This window comes from Canis aureus, chromosome 12, assembly GCF_053574225.1.
Source record: "Canis aureus isolate CA01 chromosome 12, VMU_Caureus_v.1.0, whole genome shotgun sequence".
Lineage (NCBI taxonomy): Eukaryota > Metazoa > Chordata > Mammalia > Carnivora > Canidae > Canis > Canis aureus.
The window spans coordinates 17,056,394-17,078,559 of NC_135622.1; the positions used below are offsets into that span (position 1 = coordinate 17,056,394).

Here is a 22,166-nt window from a genome sequence, read left to right on the forward strand (position 1 = left end):
TTTTAGGGAAATTTCCAAATATAATTTTATTAATAAAAATTAGAAATTTCATATACGCAATAAAGATCTGTCATTTATGTTAACATACACGTGTAAGTAGAGAAAAGATCTGAAAGGATAAAATTAAAATGAAATCAGCAGTTCCTTTGGGACAGTTAATTGTGCAGGAATGCTAATTGTCTTTCAGTAATGGTTTGAATTTTCTAGAAGACATTCTATTCCTATTCCTAATTTGCGTACTAAAAGAAAACTGTTCATACAGTGAATCACAAAAATCTTCATTGCAGTAGAAATAACATAACAATATGTTAAAATATGCACAGCTTCAAAACTAGAGGTGATAATGGCAGAAGCCACACGCTGCAGAAGCCACATACTCAAATCCTATATAATCAAATTTTTCCTGGTTATCTTTGGGGCAATAATTTATAAAATACATATTCAGGGTTGCCCTTGAGTTATTTAACAAATATATTTAAGAAAAGATTTCTAAATGAGAGTTTTAGTAATTTTTTTTTTTTTAAGATTTTACTTATTTATTCATGAATGACAGAGAGAGAGAGAGAGAAAGAGGCAGTGACACAGGCAGAGGGAGAAGCAGGCTCCATGCAGGGAGCCCAACGTGGGACTTGATCCCGGGTCTCCAGGATCACACCCGGGCTGTAGGCAGCGCTAAACCGCTGCACCACCGGGGCTACCCAGTAATTTTTTCAATTTCTTTTCATTATCAGAAAGTTTGTTTCTTGTCTAAGCCTACCACCAATGACAAAACCCTAACAAAAGAGTTACTACCTACAAGTACTTCCTTAGCACACTTCATACATAAAATTAAAATAAAAATATCAGTGAAAAAATATATCAGTGAAGAAACTATAATATAGGACAGGCAAAAACATCAGTATCTTTAAAATATAAAGTTCTGACAAATCCATAAGATGGATGATTTTTAAAAAAAATTATAAATGGACAAAAAACAAGTATTCACTCTCTAATAGCCAAAATGAAAAATTAAATGTTTTATATCTACTAAATTTGCGAGGAGTTAAAAAAAAGATAATGCCTATGCTGGGGGCGTGGGGTTCACTGCCCTCTGTTACACTTGTGTTGGCACAATACATTGGTACAGATTTCTGAAGGACAATTTGACAATCGATAGTTACCAAAAACCTTAAAATGTCTCAGTTAATACTTAGCAAATAATTCCAATTAAAATTTCCATTTTAACCTATTTGTAAAAAGAAATAGTTAAAATGAAGAGAACATACATATGTTTTTATGGTTCAGTACAGAACACTCACCAAAGTCCAAATAGCAAGGTTTCCCAACTTCATAAATTAGAAGTCAAAAGAATCCAAGGGAATAGGTTAAACAAACTTAAGTGCTCCTGTGTGCTTAATTCCTGCAAGCACCACAGGGGGGCAGCCTTTCATGATACCAGAAAGTAAAAGGAATGGAGGGATGGGGTCTGGCTCCACCTCATCCCCAAACAAAGGAGGCAAGTTTGATTATATTAAAATCTCATGTTAGTACTTTCCTACAGCTTGTTCAAACTTCTTCAATTATTGATTTCAGATGGTCTAGGTGATATTCTTCTATGAAGGATTCTGCTTGATTCAAAGCTTTTATTTTCACCAGAATAGAAATTATTTCTTTGACTTCATCTCTGAAAAATAAAGGAAAATGTTTAGGAGAGCATAGTGAATCATTAGTCATTAATCTGAAACAAAAATTTTAAGCCAATATCTACAGTAGCATAAAATATTCAAATGTTACCTTTTCCATACAGGGTTTAAATGTAGATTAGTGGATGTATGGTAGCAAATTTTAACACAAATGACTATAAAAAGCAGTTAAATCTATCAGAAAACTGAGTTATGGTGTGGGGCTATCAGCTTGTATGGGCTACTCTGGTGGGAGCCTCAGTGGGAATATTTACCTACAGAAATGCTATGTATCTGGGCTATTTATTTATTTATTATCTGGGCTTTTTAAAAATTTTTTTTAAAATTTCATTTTGGAGAAAGTGGTTTATCAAAACACCACTTTACTAAACATTTAATGCTATTAGTGAAATATCCAAAACAGATCTAGCTATTGCTGGGTAAATAGCCTGCAGACCCGTTCTTAACTGCTGAGATTTTAAAATGGTCAGGAAAATGAACAATACACTTATTAAGAAGTTTTTTATTTATAGTTTCCTAAATTCCCCTGTGTGATAGTTTTCTGGAAATGCTTATTTTGGAAGACATTTACATTTAAAATTTGAACTATTAGGCATGAGGTATAAGTATAAAATAGTGATTCCAAAGGTTGCACATGAAAATATCTATAAATTCTATAGTGGTAGTCTCCACAGACTTTTAAAATTAGAATAAAAGTACAAATCTTTCTAAAAATTGCGGAGTGTAAAACAGAATCCTTGAATTATTCTTATGGAGATATAAATATGCAAAATTACCTGAATTCACTTCTAGATAATTTATGTGCAGACTGTAACAAAAACTGGATGAAGTTTCCTAGCTGAGGAATAGATGTTCTCATGGCAGAGTTTTGGAACCATTTTTCTGGTAATGATGCTGCTATCTGTTAATTAAAACACATGGTCAGTTTTTATTAATGACAGTTATCTAATGTCTTTTGCTAATAACATCAATCATTTCATTTAATCTTTACAGTTTACGGTTGAATACATTTTGAGAATTTTTCTTTGTCAGAGTTTATACTTCTTAGAGAATTGTATTTTAATGCCAACAGCTTAAAATAGACTATTCTTTATGACTACTCTCTAGGGGTATTTGTAATACTTTCTATACTCTCTATTCCCAAGCTATTAAATCTGTACAAACATAATGTAAAACTAAACACCAGAAATGCTTAAACACAAAACATTTATAGTCAACATAAATATAAAATACATGCATTTGTATTATTTCATACTAAGAAATTGGGTGACCTAGCATATGATCTACATAAGGAATCAAGTAGGTGATTGTAAGATACATAGAATAAAAAAGTCATGGATTTTTTTTTGTTAATATATTGCTTTAAATGTTCATGGAAGCATACAGAGTTAGTTGCATTCAATTTTTCTTTTATGGGGAAAACACCAACACTTACCATTATGCTAAAGGAAATACATGATTTTGGGGAAAGTTTTGGTAAAAATAAAAAAATGTTTTAAGTAAAAAAACCTAAGAACACAAAACCTTCTTCATAGCAGAAGGAAGAATAAAAGAGAGAGAATGGGAGGAAATAAAAACCTGAGATCATAGTCAATGAAAGTTTTGGACAGATTATGCTATAATTGGTAAGGTCAAGATCATTATCTATAAAAGTAAAAAGCTGGGCAAAATACACCACATATACATTATAAAAATATTAAATGAAAGTTCTGGAAAGTACTATTTTGAAAACACAGTTGAGGAAAAAGACTTATCCTATTTAATCACCTTTTTCAATTATCCAGAAAAAATGTAGACACACTGCCTAGGGGAGAAATACTTATCTCTTCTTTAGGGTTTAAAAACCAGCCCTGACTGGACTGAAATTTAAAGTTATTTGCACATGCTTTTCTCTTGGTTTGCATCACAATCTCAATAAAATTTTCACAGAACTACCTAGTTTCCCCATAAATGATCAGAGGACTTAAAGCCACACTGTCCTGGCACGGTTTTATCTACCTTTTTTTTTTAAAAATAAGATTCATTTGAGAATGAGTGAGCATGTGTGTGAGTGAGGGTGGGGAGGGAGTGGGATGCAGAGGGAAAGAACCCCAACTTAGGGCTCCATCTCAAGACCCTGAGATCATGATCGGAGTCAAATCAAGAGTGGGCCACTCAACCACCTGTCACCCAACTGCCCCCTTGGCAAGGTTTTCTAGCCATAAGCTGTGGAGAGAATGTCCTGCATCTTCCCTACTTCTGATAGTAGACCCATGGTCAAAGGGGACTAAACTGAACCTGAAATACATAGCATGGACAATGAATTCAGTTTTGGGGAGATAATGTATTTTAAAACTATATGATGAAAAAAATCATAGCCCAAAATATCTGGTGGGTTAGGAATTGCTATCTAATGTTTCATGTTGTTTTTATATTTATAAACTTTTTTTCCATATTCTTAACTATGACTTTTATCTGATGAATAGGCAATGTTTTTGGATATTCAGGTTGTTTCCATTTCTATTATAAATAATGCTATAAGAATATTCTTTGTACTTAAATTCTGATAAAGAAACATGCCCCAAATGGAGTCATTTACTTCTTACAACAGCAAACCTAAGACTTAACTGCAGTTTCAACTCATCCCAGAAATGTTACTTTTTAACAGTCAATCCCCAGATTTCTGGATAGGCACTAGTGAGGTCATCTGCATGATAAAACCCATATCCCTGTCCTCTCCCCAAAAAGACCACGTCCTGGCCTGAAATAATCATGTTCTTTTGCTAACAGCTTTCTTTCCCCACCTGCTTTCTTACGAAAACCTTACATTTTGTACAGCTCCTGAGAGCCTCTCTCTACTTGATATGGAATACTGCCTGATTCACAGATCCTTAATAAAGCCAGTTAGATCTCAATTTTTTTCTTTAACAAATCTACATGTGCATCTCTGATTTATCTTAGCAATCTTACTTCAAAGCGTTTACCCTAAGTCAGAGGGGTATGAACCTTAAAAGTTTTGAAGCCATCATGCCAGAAGTCTCCAGAATTCTATCCCTCATTCCACCAGCACAGACTGTTTCTCAGAACCCCTGTACCACCCATTCTAAGTGGCCCTGAAATGTGCTGTCGTTTTCTCATGCTTAGGACAATACAAGGAATAAGAAAATAACAGCAAAACAACAACAACAAAAACAAACAAAAACCCCCAAAACCCCAATACCTGGTCAGCATAATAGGTAAAATAATATCCTTAATTATTTTGCATTTCTCTGATTATTAGTACTTGTTAATCATTTCCACATGTTTAGAAATTATTTTTACTTTTTTTTGTGAATTTCCTGTCTTTTGTCCATTTTTAATTGGAATATCTGAATTGTTTTCTAATTTTAAAGAGCTTTTTAAAAGTGTGGACATTAGTCTTTGTTATGGCTTATAACTTTTTTCAACTCCCTTCCTTTTAAACGTTTCATTATAGAAAATTTCACACCAACAGAAGGAATACGTATGGTAACCCCAAAGGACCTATCTTCCAGTTTTAACAATGATCAAATAATCTTGATACTTTTTAATATTTATTTAAAATATTTTATTTATTTATTCATGAGAGAGAGAGAGAGAGAGAGAGAGAGAGAAAGGCAGAGACACAGGCAGAGGGAGAAGCAGGCTCCATTCAGGGAGCCTGATGCAGGACTCAATCCCAGGTCTCCAAGATCACACCCTGGGCTGAAGGCAGCACTAAACCACTGAGCCACCTGGGCTCCCCCTCTTGATACCTTTTAAATGTTTTTTTTCATTTACTGAAGTTTTATACTTTCATCAAATCGCTTACAGTTTTTCATTTTTTCTTTTGCTTTTAAGTTCAAAAGGACTCCCTTACAAACAGATTAAGTTTGTCTTCTTAGTACAATATTTTACAGTTTCATTTTTATACTTTATTTCATCTGAAATTTATGCTGGTATTTAGTCAAAGTTGAGGATTTAAAATTCATTTTGTAAAGAATTAACCAGTTGGCCTGGCACCATTTATTAAATAATTTTTCTTTTCCCTGCTGGTGACAATTCAAACCAGTATACTAATTCTTAAATAGTGAGAGGTTGGTTGATTTTGAGTTTCTAGTCTATTAGATTGATTTGTTATTATGTGAGTACCACAATTTTATTTTTTTTATTTTTTATTTATTTATTTATTTTCACAATTTTAATTATTCTGTTATAAAATAGATTTTAAACTTTTTTTAAGGCGATCTCTACACCCAAAGGTGAGCTCAAACTCATGACCCTGAGATCAAAAGTCACATACTCTTCTAAGCCAGCCAGGCACCCCACAAAAGATTTTAATTGAATTTTTAAAAATGATAAAATTAGAATCTTCACAGTTACCTGGTTGCACTTTTTAACAACATCTGGCCCAGGTATGGCATTAAGTAGAGCTATAATAAGGTAACGGTTTAGTAGCTTCCCTAGACCTAGTTCTTGCAAGGTGGCATCAGGGAGGAGTCCATTCCAAAGAAGAATATTGCGGAAGAGCTAAAATAAAATAAAGTATCAAGTGAGTATGTACTGTTTCTCTAAAGGAAAACTGCAGTAGTCTCCAACAAGCATAAAATGTTTGTCAAACTATTTTAAACTCCAGTAGCACTGGTAAAAATATCAATTTTACAATCAATAGAAAACATTTCTGAATAAATACCTAATTCTTTTCAAACTTCATGTATTTGTTCATCCTATTTTTTTTAGGACTATTACCTAAAACCCATCTTAAATAACTTCACTGGAGCCTTTCCAGATCAATAATCTTCCTCCTCAACTCACACTCCCAGAGTCTGGGGCCATTGGGTACAAGACCACCAGGACACAGGGATTCATGAAGGAATACTGTTAAAAGCCAATGCCACTGTTACTAATGTGTGATCCTGAGAAACCATCAAACCTGACCACCTCACTGCTCTGATATGTAAAATTTAAAACCCTCATAAGAAATTCCAATAAAATTAATATTGGTTGCCTTCCTTCCTCTCAATCCATATCTTTCTGTGAATTTTATGGTGTTTTCCATTTTCTTCCCAGTACTATATTTATTACTCTAACATGAAATGCTTTTCCACACTTTGTGTCATTGTTGAGCTCTCTCTTCCTGGAAAGTCTTTTCCCTGACTCATCCACATAATAAATATGGATTCACACTATTAAATAATATGCCTACGGAGGTCACTCATAACCTATTAATTGTCAAATCCAGTAAACATTTTCAGTCTTTCTCCTAATTCTCTTGGGTGGCATTTAATACCTTGTCTTCACTCTTAAAAATCCTTTGCTTAGTTTCCATGATGCCACCCTCTTATGACTGCTCTAAGTTTCATAATTCTAAAGCTTCTCTGAAGACTTCACTTTCTCTGCCTGCCTCTTAGGTCAATGTTTCCCAAGGTTGTGTCCTTAGCCACCTTCTCATGCTTCACTCCATCTACTGAGAGGTTGTCATTCATGACCATGGCTCCAAATACTGCCTACATGTGGTTGACTCCCAAATCTCCAACTCCAATCTGTCCCCTGCAATTCAGACTCCTAAATCTACGCCTGTATTTTTCCCACAGATAACTTCAATTCACCATCTGAAACAGAACTTTATTTTTCCTTCAAACCTGTTCTTGTATCTCCTCCAATGCCCTCAAAGAATGTCACTGTAAGTTACCAAGTTGCCAAAGTCAGAAACTTGGCTAGCACCCTACATAATCTTCATATGCAATTATAATTAGTCATCAAGTCCTTTCAGCGCTTCATCCTAAGTGTCTTCTGAACCCAATTTCTTACCATCCCTCCTTATTACCACTGACTTAGCAATGACTTGATGCTTCATCTTTTAGACTAGGAGTTGGCCAACTATGGCTTGTGGGTTAAATCTAGTTTGGTGCCTGGTTTTGCAGAGTTGGCAAACTAAGAATGGTTTTTATATTTTGAAACGACTGGGGGAAAAAAGAAAGAGGGTATTTTGTAACATGTGAAAATTAGGACACTGAAATTTCAGTGTCCATAAGTAAATCTTACTGAAATATAGCCATGCTCATTTGCTTACATAATGTTTTATAACTGTTTTTGCACCACAAAGGCAGGGTTGAATAGTTCAACAGAGACATCAAAGCTTAAAATATTTACTCTTTGGTCCTTTACAGAAGTTTGATAATCTCAGCTCTACAGTATACTGGATTTAAAATAAAGTTTATTTTTGTATTTTTCTGCTTACCTTTACACTTGACCAGAACTGCCTTTCTTGGAACTTTGAATGTGGTGATGTTTTGTCTTCTACAGTGCTAATTTGAAACAGAGAAAGGACAAAATGCAAACAATAATCTTTCAGAACCAGAGTCTAAAAAAATCAGTTTTTTAACCAACCAGATTACATCTTAACACATTAACAGAATGTAAATGGAGTGCTCTGATATCAAAATTACAATTACACTTTGATTCAACAACCCTATTTCTGAGAATACCTTCTGTGGGTATACTTGCACATGAACAGAGTGGTGGGTCTATACTTATCCACAGCATTGCTGGTAATGCTTTACCACTCACATGCTTACCAGTTCCAGTACATTATATGCAGGCATATTCTGTAGCTTAAAGAATGAAGAAACAACTCTTGTGATGACATGAAAAGATCTCAAAGATGTACTAAGTCAAAAAAAGTAAGGCACAAGACAATGGTTAAAACTGTATTTCCTTTGCTGTAGAAAGCGGGGGGATGGGGATAAGATTAGAGTATATGTAAGTATTCTAACTGCATGAGGAAATTCTGGAATGGTAAAAAAAAGTTACTAACAGTGATTATCATTGCACGCATATATGTGTATGGAGGAGGAAAGGCAAAAACTGGATGGATGGCACGAGAGGGAGGGAGGTAGGACCCCATTTTAAATATAAATTTAAAAACTACATACTTATACTTTTGAAATAAATGAATAGATCTCTTACTTAAAACATTACAAAACAAACCTTAACAGTGCATGATTTTTACATGCAGATATCTCTAAACAATTCAAATTAGCCAGAAAGCTTAGAAGTTCCTTCTTTTCTCTCCACAAAAGCCTTCTATCCTGTAAATAGTCACTGGATAGCTTCAGTTCATGATCTAGTATTATAAACTAATGACTTCTTAGCAAATGTATCAATATGCATCAAATACTATATGCTTTGTGATACTGTATACAGAAAACCCTCAAGATTCCACTGAAACTACTACACGGATAAGTGAATTCAGTAGTTATAAGATACAAAATTAACTTACAGAAATTTCTACATAATAATGTAGAAGAAAGAGAAATTAAGAAAACAGTCCCACTTATAACTGTACCAAAAAGAATAAAATCTCTAGAAATAACCAAAGAGGTGAAAGACCTATACTCTGCTAACTATAAAACATGAATGAAAGAAACTGAATACAGTACAAACACATGGAAAGTTAATTCCATTTTTGTGGATTGGAAGATCCAATACTGTTAAAATGTCCATACTACCCAAAGCAATCTACAGATTTAATGCTATCCCTATCAAAATACCAACAACATTTTCACAAAACTAGAATAATATTAAAATTTGTATGGAACAAGAGAAAACTCCAAATAGTCAAACCAGTCATGAGAAAGAACAACACTAGAGGTATCACAATTCCAGATTTCAAGACATAGTATAGAGCTGTAGTAGTCAAAACATTATGGTACTGGCACAGAAATAGACACATAGTCAATGGAACAGGATAAAGAATCAGAAATAAATCCACGCTTTATGGGCAACTGATCTACAACAAAAAAGGCAAGAATATACAAAAGGGAAAAGACAGTCTCTTCAATAAAAGTTGCTGGAAAACCGGACCACTTTCTTACACCATACACAAAAATAAAATAGATTAAAGACCTAAATGTGAGACCTGAAACCATAAGAATCCTATGAGAGAGCACAGGCAGTAATTTTTTTTTTTGACATCAATGTATCAACTTTTTTCTAGAATGTCTCAAGCAAGGAAAACAAAAACAAAAACACCCTACTTGTTTCCTAAAGCAAATCCACCATTCACAGCTAGTTTCTGGCTTTCTGTGCCAAGCACTATTCTGAGCACTCTGTTCATCTTCACAAAGTCCTGTGAAGTAGGCAGTAATACCTCATTTTGCATACAAAGACACTGATGCACACAGAGGTCCAAAGTCAGATATCTAGTAATGGTAAATTTGGGCTCCAGAATCTAGATTTAATCTATGATGCCATCTGTCATGTTCTTAACATAAAAAACCTATGTCCAACTGTGCCAGGTATCATACATGGCATAGAAAAAGTGTGCCATATTTTGTTGAAATCACAATTTGCATCTTAAAAGGCATATGTATGTTTGAGAGAACATGTAATAGTTTCTTTTGCATTACATTCTTAAATCTGTGTTACGTGATTAGCTATTTCATATAATCTAGAAATTAACAGCTCTTACCTCTTTGGATACAGAGGAATAAAAACATCATCTTCTATTGCTTTCTTCATTCTCACAACAATGGATTTAAGTAAATCCTATTATATAAGAAATTTAAAAGCATCAGTGATAGTCATAGTTAGAAGTCTATTTACCAAAAGAAGTAATGTTAACAGTAAAGTACAAATTTATACACATAGAATCAGGTGTTAAAATAAATATCAATCAGGTACAAAGAACTTTACACCCACGTTGGTGCATACAGCTGTAGCTAGTGCATTTTCATTGATATATAGTATATGCTGTCACATGAATACTAATGATGGGACATTCATATGGTTTCCAGTTTGGGGTCTATATTACATACAACATTGTATAAAAGTTCTTATACATGTCTTTTAATATATACAGGCATACATTTCTAACAGATACACAAACAAGGATGGAATTGCTGGAATTTAGTTTATTCTTATACATTCAACTTCGTACATCATGTCAAATTGTTTTCTGAAGGAGTGATATCCCATTTACATTTCCACCAGCCATGTATGAGAAATCCAGTCTCCCTACACCTTTACTAATATGTGGTATCCTTTTGTTTTTTAATGTCTGCAATTCCTGGGGTATGCAGTCATACTTTATTATGTTTTAATTTTTATTTTCCTGTTGAATAATGTGACGATGAGCATCCACTCATATTCTTTTAAAGATTCTTTTTAGATGGTGAGCATGCATGCAGGCAGGGGGAGGGGCACAGGGTGAGGGAGAGAAGCAGATTCCCTGCTGAGCTTGGAGCCCAAGGCAGGACCTAAGATCATGAACTGAGCCGAAATCAAGGGCTGGATGCTTAACCGACTGAGCCACCCAGGCACTCTGAGCATCCACTCACATGTTTTGCCATTTGGACATGACGTTTTGCTAAGTATCTAATTAAAAGGTGCTTGTTTATGTATTTGTTGTTGTTGTTAAAGATTTATTTATTTGTGAGACACAGAGATAAAGAGGCAGAGACATAGGAAAAGGGAGAAGCAGGCTCCCTATGGCTATCCTGATGTGGAACTTGATCCCAGGACCCCGGGATCACTCCCTGAGCCAAAGGCAGATGCTCAACTGCTGAGCCACCCAGATGTCTCTAAAATTAGATTCTCTTATTAGTAGAAGCGTTTTATATACTCTAGCTATGGGTCCCTTCTTGGTTTATCAATGTCCTTCGATATAATAAATTCACTTTGGCACATTCATTTTATTGTTTGTATATCAAAGAATGGGAGCAACCACAATATTCAATCATAGAGACTTTAGGATAACATGTTATATCCATCCATTGCAAGAAAATATTACTTAGCTGGTTTGTAAAGACTGTAGTAACATGCAAAATTAAATATTTAATGAGATAATGTTAAGGGAAAGAAGTAGGATACAAATGTACACATCCACCAGGATTATAACTCTGAAGTAAAAGGCTGGATGAAAATATCCTAAAATGGTATCAAGTCCTTGTATGAGGATGAAAAGGGGAATTAAAAATCTTTTTCATGTATTACTAAAATTTCTATAATAAAATCCTATTCTTACTCTTAAAAAGGAATCCACATTTGAAAAATAAAAATGCCAAACACACTAGAGTATTTTTCAAGTCGGTGACAATGTATATAGCACAAATTAAGCTGTCAAAAACCTTATACTGACCAAATTACTCATAAATGTAGAATTCAACCAAATATATTTTTTCCCCAAGTATATCTAACTGAAGTCCTATTTCTTTTTCCACTTAAAAATCTCTGACATATTCCTCCAGTGGCCACTTATCACTATTTAATGTTAAAAACAAAATTCACCTTTTAAAATCCCATTTCTAAAATATTTTGAATTATTTTAAAAGAATAAAGATAATTTTCTAGGTATTATCTCCCAAAGTAGTATCTGAACTTATTCAGATTACTAAATTAGTGTTTGTACTAGAAAAGACAGTTATGTTTTGTTTTTTCATTTAATTTACATCATGCTGAATACTAGCCTTGACCGATATTTCAACATTGTTTAAATTTTTGTTTCTTAAAAAGTAGTCTAAAAAAATGCTATAAAAGACCTTATTGAGTCAAATGATGGGAAATGGAATATGGATGGCAGATTAAGTATCAGGAAGTTTACTAAAAATGGTAAGTGTCCCATGGTTATTGTTGGGTTGGCAAGACCGCAGACCTCAAAATGGCCAACTCGAGGCCAGCAACCTCCCGATAACGCCACCTTGCCACCCTACCTAACTTAGCTTACAAAGACCTGCCCTAATCGGAATGCCGCCCTGCCCCCATCTTCCCGCCGAAAACTCTAGATAAACCCTCCTGCGGTTTGCCTAGGTGCGACTTCCCTGACTTCCCTGACTCAGGCCTCCTCTCCCAGTCACTGAACCTCCTGGGAGCGCTCCCCATTAAAGCACTATTGAACCTACCACCTGGCTCTGCTGTCTTTAATTTTGTCCGTCGATCATTAAAAAGAAAACCTAACAGTTATGTAATAGACTACCTTTATTCTTAGCAAATATGCAATTTACTCTCAAAGTGTTCAGGAGAAACATCATGTATACATACAATGGGACAGCAAATAATAAAGTAAATGGGGCAAAATATTAATGATAGGTGAATCTGGGTGAAAGGCCTATGAGTATGCTATTTTTACTCATGAAGTTTTTGGTAAGTTTGACATTATTTCTAAAAAAATTATTTAAAACAAATTCATGTATTTTAAAACTCTAAGCTCATTACCTTTTCCAAAAATTCAAATACATTATTTGGTGGTGGGGGGAAAGTTCTCTGAACAGTAAAGTTTTAACAACCACACACACATACTCTGTACACTCTTTAAAACTGCTTTGAAAAGACTCTTATAAGCTTTATCTAGTAGTTTTTACACTGCTCTTTATATCCAGAGAGATAATTCTAGGTGGCTTGGGCAGATATTGAGGCCTTCAAGGGAGAGTGACGGCAGGTGCTCATCACAACAAAAGCAGCTTTGCTTTTGTGTGTTTGTGTATAGGGGTGTGTAAGATTTTACGTGAAAAAAGTTCTGTTGATAAAAAATCTGAAAACTAACAATCTAAATACTTGATATCATTTTCACATTTCCACTAACTGGTCAACCAACCTATGCCTAAAAACACGTAGTGACAGGGAATCATGATCTCCTGACGCTGCCCATAACTTTGGGCAGCTATTAACTGTTAGATTAGAGCAACAAACTTCTATACCTTCCACTCCTTGGTCCTCCCTAATTTACTTTAGTATCATATATAAAACAAATCTAATCTCCCTTCCACATGACAATTCTTCAGATTTGAAGACTGATATCTCACTTTTCTAGATTCTCTTTCCATACCATCTTAGACACTTCCCATTTATTTAATATTAATACCCTTACATCCAGAATTATATGCAACATAACCAGGGAAGTCTTATCTATGAGCAAAGCATTTATCAACATTTTTACTCAAAACAGCACACACTCAGTAGAAAGAAGAACTCCCCTTAGGTTTTCTGCTACTCAAGTGACACAACTAGCTCATATTGGGTTTACTGTTGGTTATGTCCCTCTTTGATTTACCTGTGCTGCTTCAAGGCTGTTTCTTTCCTATCTTTTATTTATGCAGTTGAATGTTTTAATACAGGGGTAGAACATAATATACATTTCTTTTACATCATGTATTTTGAAAGTCAGTGTCTGAAATCTTTTTGGATACTATTCTACTATCCATAAGTCTATGCAGAATTCCTAACTTTGTGCCACTGGCAAATTTTATTAGCATGCATTTTACATATCTTCATCCAGTTCAATATTGAACAGGGCCAATATTTAGAAGATATCTAATACTAAAAGACTCCCCCTAAAGATAGCCACATCCCTCTTGGTCCAGTATTCTGTATACTCTTCCAGTTTATTGTACCCAACTGTACCACTGCTAAGCTTATCTTTCCCCATTAGATCCACAGGAACAATCATAACATACTTAAATACACTTTCTACTCTAACTGCATAGTATCTTATTCATCCATGAAAGTAACTGAGATAATATGTGAAAATTTGCTTCGATAAACAATCACCTGCATTAAGGAACCCTATCAGTGATAGATTATAGTAATCACCACTTCAAGTGTTTATAATCTCCCTCTGTAATAATCTATTTTAGAATCTTAACAAGAATCAAAACCATTCTTAACTAGGCATTAGCTTACAGAAACATTTACTTCTCATTTTGAAAATGGGAACTATTGCTGTCTGATTCCATTCTTCTAGAACCATTTTCATTCTCTTCAATTTCTTACACATCACTGAAAAAAATACAGTGATCTCTCTGGCAAGGCAAACTGTCTTAGTAGCCACGGATGCTATGTAGTTCAGTGACTCTTAAGTAGGAGTGACTCTTAAGTAGGAGTGACTGTGCTATGCCCAAGGAATATTATAATGTCTGGAGAGATTTTTGGTTGTCAAGACTAGGGAGCACTACTGGAATCTAGTGGTCAGAGGCCAAGGAAGCTGCTAAGCATATTACAATGCACAGGACAACTTTCCACAGCAAATAATTATCTGCTCCAAATGCCAACACTGTTGAAGCTGAAAAATGATGCAGTCCAGTCTTCTACTATCTACACAAAAACCCATTTTCAACATTCATAGTGGGAGGGTTTCCAGAACAAAAATTCCCAATCTAAAAACTTCATGAGTGAATCGTAACACTTTTGAAAGATTTTAGTTATTACAAACTACGAAGTGCCAGATCTACCACTTAGTACCCAAGCGACCTTTTTACAAGTGAGCGCCCTATGGGCCCCAGCTTCTTCATCTGTAAAATGAAATTAAAGTCAACAGATTTTACAAGGCTCTGAAGATCAAAGGAAACAATGTGAAAGTGTTTAATAAACAGTAAAGCACTATTTAGCTTATATTTAGGTTATAATTACATAATCCCATATAGAGAGCAAATATAAGATTCCATAACTACTTTCTTGTGGCTCTTATCTACTAATCCTGGTTCTATGCTCTGTAACAAAATAGATTAAATCCATTCCTCCTTCAAATACAGCATCTTCATGTATATCTTCTTCTAAGTTAAATATCTCTAATTTCTGCAATGATTTTCATGTTATATGTCTTTATCCTGTTGGAGGGAGGTGAAGAATGCCTTCCTCTCCATCATAATTGCTTAATTATACTTAAAAAAAAAAAAGTTCAATAAAATAGATTTTCATCTCACCATGATTTAGAATTGAGTTTTACTCAACATAAGACATAAGGAGAGACCTTTCAGAGGCTTTGGTGGGAGTTTGTTAAATCTTTTATTGTGGCATTCTTTTTTTATCATTCTGTTTGTTGATGAGAATGTTGTATATTTATACAGTTAAACCAGTAAACTAAGTATATTTTGACCTTTAAGGAAATTGAGGGAGACTGTCAGTCTGGAGAGCATCTAGAGTAGAATGACCAAGGTAGTTGAGAAGCAGGGAAGCATGTCGCATTCTTATTCTGAACACCATTAAATTTTAGCACTGGGGATTATTATGAAGGAGGAAAGCTGTAAGAAGAGGGAGAAGGGGGAAATCTGTATGATTCTGCTCTCAAGAAGCATGTAATTTTAAAGGAGATAAGATGTATATAAATTGTTATTTAAGGGGTGCCTGGGTGGCTGAGTCGGTTAAGCTCCCTCTTGATCTCAGCTCAGATCTTGATCCTCCAGGTCATGAGTTCAAGCCCCACGTTGGACTCCACTCTGAGCATGAAGCCGCATTAAAAAAGAAAAAAAAAAACTTATTTAAAATAAGAAGGGAGAGGTGGGGGAAAGGCAAGGAACACTTATTTAACTCCTGCTCTGTACTTGGCACTCTGTTAAGTCTTATAACCTGTGTCATCTTACTTAGTTCTGAAAGCTCTGTTAAAAAAAATGGGTGATAGCTTCTTTTTACAGATGAAGAAACTGAGTCTCAGAAATTTGTTCATAGTAATACCTTGAATTAGAACTATGATTTGTTGGGCAGCCCAGGTGGCTCAGTGGTTTAGCACTGCCTTCAGTCCAGGGGGTGATCCTAGAGACCTGGGATCGAGTCCTAAGGCGGGCTCCTTGCATGGAGCCTGCTCCTCCCTCTGCCTGTGTCTCTGCCCCCTCTCTGTCTCTTGTGAATAAATAAAATCTTAAAAAAACAAAAAACAAACAAACAAAAAAACTAGGATTTGTTTTTGGGGTTTTTTTTTTTTTTTTTTTTAAGATTTTATTTATTCATGAGAGACACAGAAAGAGGCAGAGGCACAGGCAGAGGGAGGAGCAGGCTCCCCATAGGGAGCCCAATACGGGACTTGATCCCAGGACTCCGGGATCACGTCCTGAGCCAAAGGCAGACGCTCAACCGCTGAGCCACCCAGGCATCCCTAGAACTAGGATTTGAACCTTAATCTTACTTTAAAGCCTACACTCATGTCACTAACCACATTGCCTCCCCTGAGCATCCCAGATAAAATACTATGAAATGTTCAAGTGGCATTTGATGAACTGGGACCTAGTGGAAAGTAAAGGATTTGAACAGAAAGAAATAATCTAATAAGAATAAAAATAATAATCTGGGTCTTATTATATGTACATATATCCTATAATTAATAATAACTGCCATTCCTGTTAGTGTTCATAAATATGAAGATATATTCTTTTATTATTATAAAGAAGGAATGATCAATCCTAGGTTTTTGTTTTTTTATTTTAAACATTACATTTATTTATTTGAAGATTTATTTATTTGAAGGAGAAAGAGCAGAGTTAGAGAGCATGAATGGGGGGAGCACAGAAGCAGAGGGAGAAGCAGACTCTCTGATGAGCAGGGAGCCCAATGTGGGGCTCGATCCCAGGACCCTGGAATCACGACCTAAGCTGAAGGCAGGTGCTGAACTGACTGAGCCACCCAGGTGTCCCCTCAATCCTAGTTTCTATAAATTGGAAGTAAATCTATTTTTCCCCAAATTGTTTTTTGGTAATTATTTCTTTTGCATCTTCTGTAAACAAAGATAACAAAATTAACCTATAAATAAATCATGAAGTTTACAACTCTAGAAATTATTACCTGTTTGCCTTTACTAACTTCATTTGCACAAGTGGAAAGTTCTTCATGAATCACTCTGCAGTTTGTTATTAAACTTGTTGTTTGTGAGGTCGACAAGGGATCCCAAATGAATTCTACAAAGTCTGAAACAAAGTTTCAGTAGTGTACAATTTATTTACTAGATTGCTTTACTTGTCACAAATAAACAGCTGAGGCCTTTAGCAAAGACTTCCATCCTACACAATTTAAAATCCATGCCAATCATTACTATTATGTATTTGCATACATCAATTTCCTTGTCCTTTTTGGGCTCTGTTGAATTTTTCTAACTCAGTCACAGCCATAGTTAAATCCACCTGTCACTGAGTCAATGGCTCTAACCATGTGGCTAAACCATGGCTAGGAAAAAAAATACACTTTAAACTTATCAAGGTAAAACTCCAGTAAGCCCTTCACTCTGCCTAGCAATCATATTGTTTCCCTGGCCCATTCCACCTCCCTCTCACCCAGATGATCATTTCATGTCTTTTTCTTCTCAGTATATGAACTTAGCTCTTCTAGACGACTATTTACTTTTTTTCTCTTTGCTTTCACCCTCATGCTGATGACTTCCTCAACTGATGGAAAACAGACAAGCAACTACTGCAGAATCTACACACTTACCTACATGTATGCCCACATACTCTGAACTTGTCTTCCATTCTTATGGATGAAGCACCTATGGTCTTCGCTAAGGCCAACCTTTTATTTGTGCAAAATGTCTCAACCCTTTTGGCTTACTGGAAGATCCTGTTTCTGGAATTCACCCTTTTAATTTCAGTATTGCTATCACTTCCACTGGATCTTTCCCATTAGCCTTAGAAGAATTATTCCCTTATATTGAAAATAATCCCTCCCTTGACCCTTCTTTTCCCTCTAGTACTGCCTGATTTTCCTTCACTTTACAACAAAATTCTTCAAAAACCATCTCTAATTTCTCCCCTCCTTTTAACTCTTGAATTCATTTCAATTATTCAATTAGGCCTTATCTCCAACCATTCTACCTAAACTATTCTTACCATTGCAATGACTTTCACATTGCAAAACCTGATGGTTGATTCTAGTCCCCATCTGATTTATCAGCAACAATTGGGAAAGTTGATAACTACCCTTACAAACATTTCTTTCTTGGCATCCAGGATAGCATTCCTGGTTTCCCACCTACCTCTGTGGTCTCCTTTGCTGGCTGCCTGTCATCTCTTTGATTCATAAATGCTGGAGTACCTCAGGACTCAGGTCACTTAGCTCTTCTTTCCTATTTACATTTATACCTTAGTATTTAAGGTCAGTTTTATGGCTCTAAATGGTATCTATGTGCTGATAATTCCGAATTTATGTCTGCTACTTGGATCTCTCCTTTAGATTCACATATTCAACAACCTAATTGGCATCTCTATTTGGATAACAGGCATCGCAAATTCAACATTTGTCAAACTGAGCTCCTGATAACACCTCCTTACCCTAAATGTGGTCCTCTCAGTCTCTTCCACTTCAGGAAATGGCAACTTTGTCCTTCCACATGCCCAAACCCATGCAGTCACTTTTGATTCCTCTCTCTTTTGCTCCACACAACCAATCCATTAACAAATTGTTAGTGCTCTCTTTAAATGTATGCAGAATTTGACCACTTTTCAGCACCTCCACTTTTAATACCCTACCCTAAGCTAGTATCATCTGTTGGATTACTGCAAAAGCTTTCTAAGTTTATTCAGTTTATTCTCAACACAGTAAACACAGTGATTCTATTAAAATGTTAGGCAGATAATCATTTCTCTGTTCCAAACTCTCCAATTACTTCTCACTCTTTCACTTACAGTAAGAAATTAAGGTCTTACAAATGATTATAAGGACCTATAGAACACAGATCCTGTCATCTTTTAAAAAGGTTTTTAGGGGGGTGCAGGGAGAGAGAGAGAGAGAGAGAGAATCTAAAGCAGACTCTGCGGGGAATGGGGTGGGGGAGCCCAACGCAGTACTTGATCCCATGACCGAGATCACATCCTGAACTGAAACCAAGAACTGGACGCTTGACTGAGCCACCCAGGCACCCCAGCTTTTGCCATCTTGTTAATCTCTTTCTGCTCTCCACCCATCCTCACTCTACTATAGCTAAACTGGCCTATGTGCTGTTTTTCAAGCAAATCAGGCTGGCTCCTGCCTCGGGGCCTTTGCATTTGCTGTTTCCACTGCCTTGGGTCTTATTTCCCCAGATATTCCTAAGGCCCACTTCTTCCTTTCAGAGTCTCAATTGTGACCTTCTCAAGAAGGCCTTCTCTGGCCAGTCTATTTTAAATTGCAATTCTCTTTGATAATTTGTATCCTTTCTCTTACTTTTTCATCTTAGCCCTCATAACTAACATGTTCTAGGTTTTCTTTATCTTGTTTATTATCTGTCTTTTTCACAGAATGTAAGCTGCAGGAGAGAAGGAATTATTTTATTCACTACTGCATATGCTGAGGCAACAACAGTGCCTAACTCAGGGTAGACCCTTGTAAAATACAAGTTAACTAACAGAAAAAATGAAATAGGTTTTAAAAGAAAAACCCCAAGCCAGATGTGGCAATTGCTTGTACAGGGAAGAAAGATGGAGGAGTGAATGACTGAAAATCCTGGTTTGAATACATGGGTAGATGGAGATATACCTTTCTAGGTAAAAAACATAAGAGAAGTAGAACTGCTGCAAAGATGGTAAGTATGATTTCACATGTGGACTTGGAGATGCCTATTGGGCATCCAAGTAGATGTACTCAGAAAGTACTTTGGTAAGAGAGATCTGGACTTGCTCTAGTTCTTTTGGATTTAAAATTATGTAGAGCAGCACTATCCAAAGTAACTTTCAGAATGATGGAAAAAACACATCATAACTGCTGATAGCCATGAGCTACATATATATGACTATTAAGTATTTAAAATGTCATTAGGGTGACTGAGGAACTGGATTTTAATTTTACTTAGCTGAAAATTTTAATAATCACATTTAGTCACTGGTTACCACACTGAACAACACAGATATAGATGGCACTAAAGGAGAGCATGACATTTTCCAAGGGGCTCATGAAGAGTAAAAGAGGGTCCAGGACAAAACTTGAGATTAAATATACAATACTAATTTCTCATAATTCTACTTATTTGAGGGACTTTAATTTTAAGTGATGTATTTGGAGATTTTAGAAGAGTACTTAAATGAGGCATACATATTCTGTGTTATCATTAAGAAAGCTAGGTAAAAGTATTAACTTTTTAATACAACTATGACTGTACTGCAAGATACACTGAGAAAAATCCTTAAAGCTTAGCCAAATTGGCTAAGAAGCAATACAAAAGTGGTTGCTTCATCTTTTAAGAGTTCTGGAGACTTTGGTATAAGAATCAATTCTCAGGGACATGGTGAAACAGATCAAGTAAAATTTCGGATGAAACAAATCTTCAGGAAGCACAAACACCATTGTAAGTGCAGATGTGGGGAAGATGTAATAATGTTTTTTAAAAAAAGAAGAAATGAACAGAAATGGGGTGAAGTCAAGGGAAAGAAAGAAAGGAATAGGAATGAAAGTATGCCACTAATAAACGACTTAGATATTATAAAAGCAACACTACTGTCACAAATGCTAACGGCAGAGAAATACTAGCAGTTTGGTAGCCAATCACTTGTGCAAAGAAGCACTTTTTAACCACCTTCAGTTACATTTATTGGTTTTTACTGCATATTTCTGCATTCAAAAACTTCTGAAAAAAATTGTGAATATAGCAGAAATTATTGATCCTAGACTCCGCCAGAGAATAATTTAATTTTATCAAGATTACAAAGCAGTACCTGTAAGTCGTGGAATAACTGTTTTGTTGATGACAGTAGGCAAGATTTTCTTATCAGAATTATCTTCCTTCTTTGAATCTTCCACACTGTTAGCCATAAATTTTTCTATAGATGTGAACCACGGCATCTGTTTTAAACCTATGGCATCAAACTTACAAATAAAATTATCAAAAATTTTAATACATCAAAAAAATTAATTTATTTTAAAAATAATCATATTTTCAGTAATTGCCTGTTCTGAGAATCAAACATAATAATTCCATATTTTAATCCCCTGTATTTAGCCCTAGACCACCAACACTAGGCAGAATGACATGACAAATACATGATGTCTAAACAGTATGACAAGAAACTACATTCTATGCACCATTCATATGACAAATACTCCAAAAATGTCCACTGTGTTCAGAACCTGCCACACATTACTTTTGGGAACAAAATATATATTTGTAAGAATAGCACTTAAAATAACCATGGAATTTGTTTATAAAAAATCATTTACCTCATGCAAAAGTCATTTCTGGTTCCCTCAATTCTCATAGGCACAAATTTGTATTTATAGGTGGTTTAGCTTACTAAACAAGTAGCAGATGGCCAATTATTATTTGTGGAATCAATGAATGAACAGATCTCTGCTAAGTGTAACAGAGTACTCGACTCAGCTTGAGTGGTTAACAACTAGGCTGCTTTTCAACCAACTACTTAACATTTTCTTACAGATAAACTTAGTTCCTGTACTATGAATACTGCCTGGCCCTGAACCTAACACAGCAACAGGCAGGCATGCATGACTAGGGCAGAGAAAGAGAAAAGGATATGGCTGTCTCCTTCACGTTGTTAAATCTTTATCTTCGTTTCTCCTCTATTCCTACAATTTCACTTTCTCATTTGTTTCCTCACTAGACATATCCACATGGATGTTCCACACTATCAGTAAACCTTCCTTCAAAATCTTTTTCCCTCTGGAAATGCCTCATTTCTATTAATGGAACTACTACTGTTCTAATAACCCAGAATCAAAACACTGGGGCCACCTTTCAATGTGGTGTGTCAGGGTGATTCTCAGTATTTTACTAATTCTTTATTTTAATTCTAATACAGTTAATATACAGTTGTATTAGTTTCAGGT

General features: G+C 35.3%; 1 protein-coding gene across 6 annotated transcripts in view; it reads right to left on the reverse strand.

The window, feature by feature from the left end:
• The window catches only part of GCFC2 (GC-rich sequence DNA-binding factor 2), a 48,611-nt gene continuing 26,445 nt past the window's right edge, over positions 1-22,166 (reverse strand). For 4 of the 6 annotated variants that reach the window (XM_077843043.1, XM_077843042.1, XM_077843044.1 and 1 more), the window contains 7 exons: positions 21,038-21,188; positions 17,205-17,326; positions 10,132-10,208; positions 7,900-7,966; positions 6,042-6,188; positions 2,459-2,583; positions 1-1,663 (listed from right to left, as the gene is read on the reverse strand). In XM_077843043.1, coding sequence (XP_077699169.1) covers positions 1,546-1,663; positions 2,459-2,583; positions 6,042-6,188; positions 7,900-7,966; positions 10,132-10,208; positions 17,205-17,326; positions 21,038-21,188 — 807 coding nt within the window. In that variant the 3' untranslated portion in view covers positions 1-1,545. Of the gene's footprint in view, positions 1,664-2,458; positions 2,584-6,041; positions 6,189-7,896; positions 7,967-10,131; positions 10,209-17,204; positions 17,327-21,037; positions 21,189-22,166 lie in introns of those variants that run through there. The other 2 variants (XR_013349104.1, XM_077843046.1) reach the window with 2 other exon arrangements.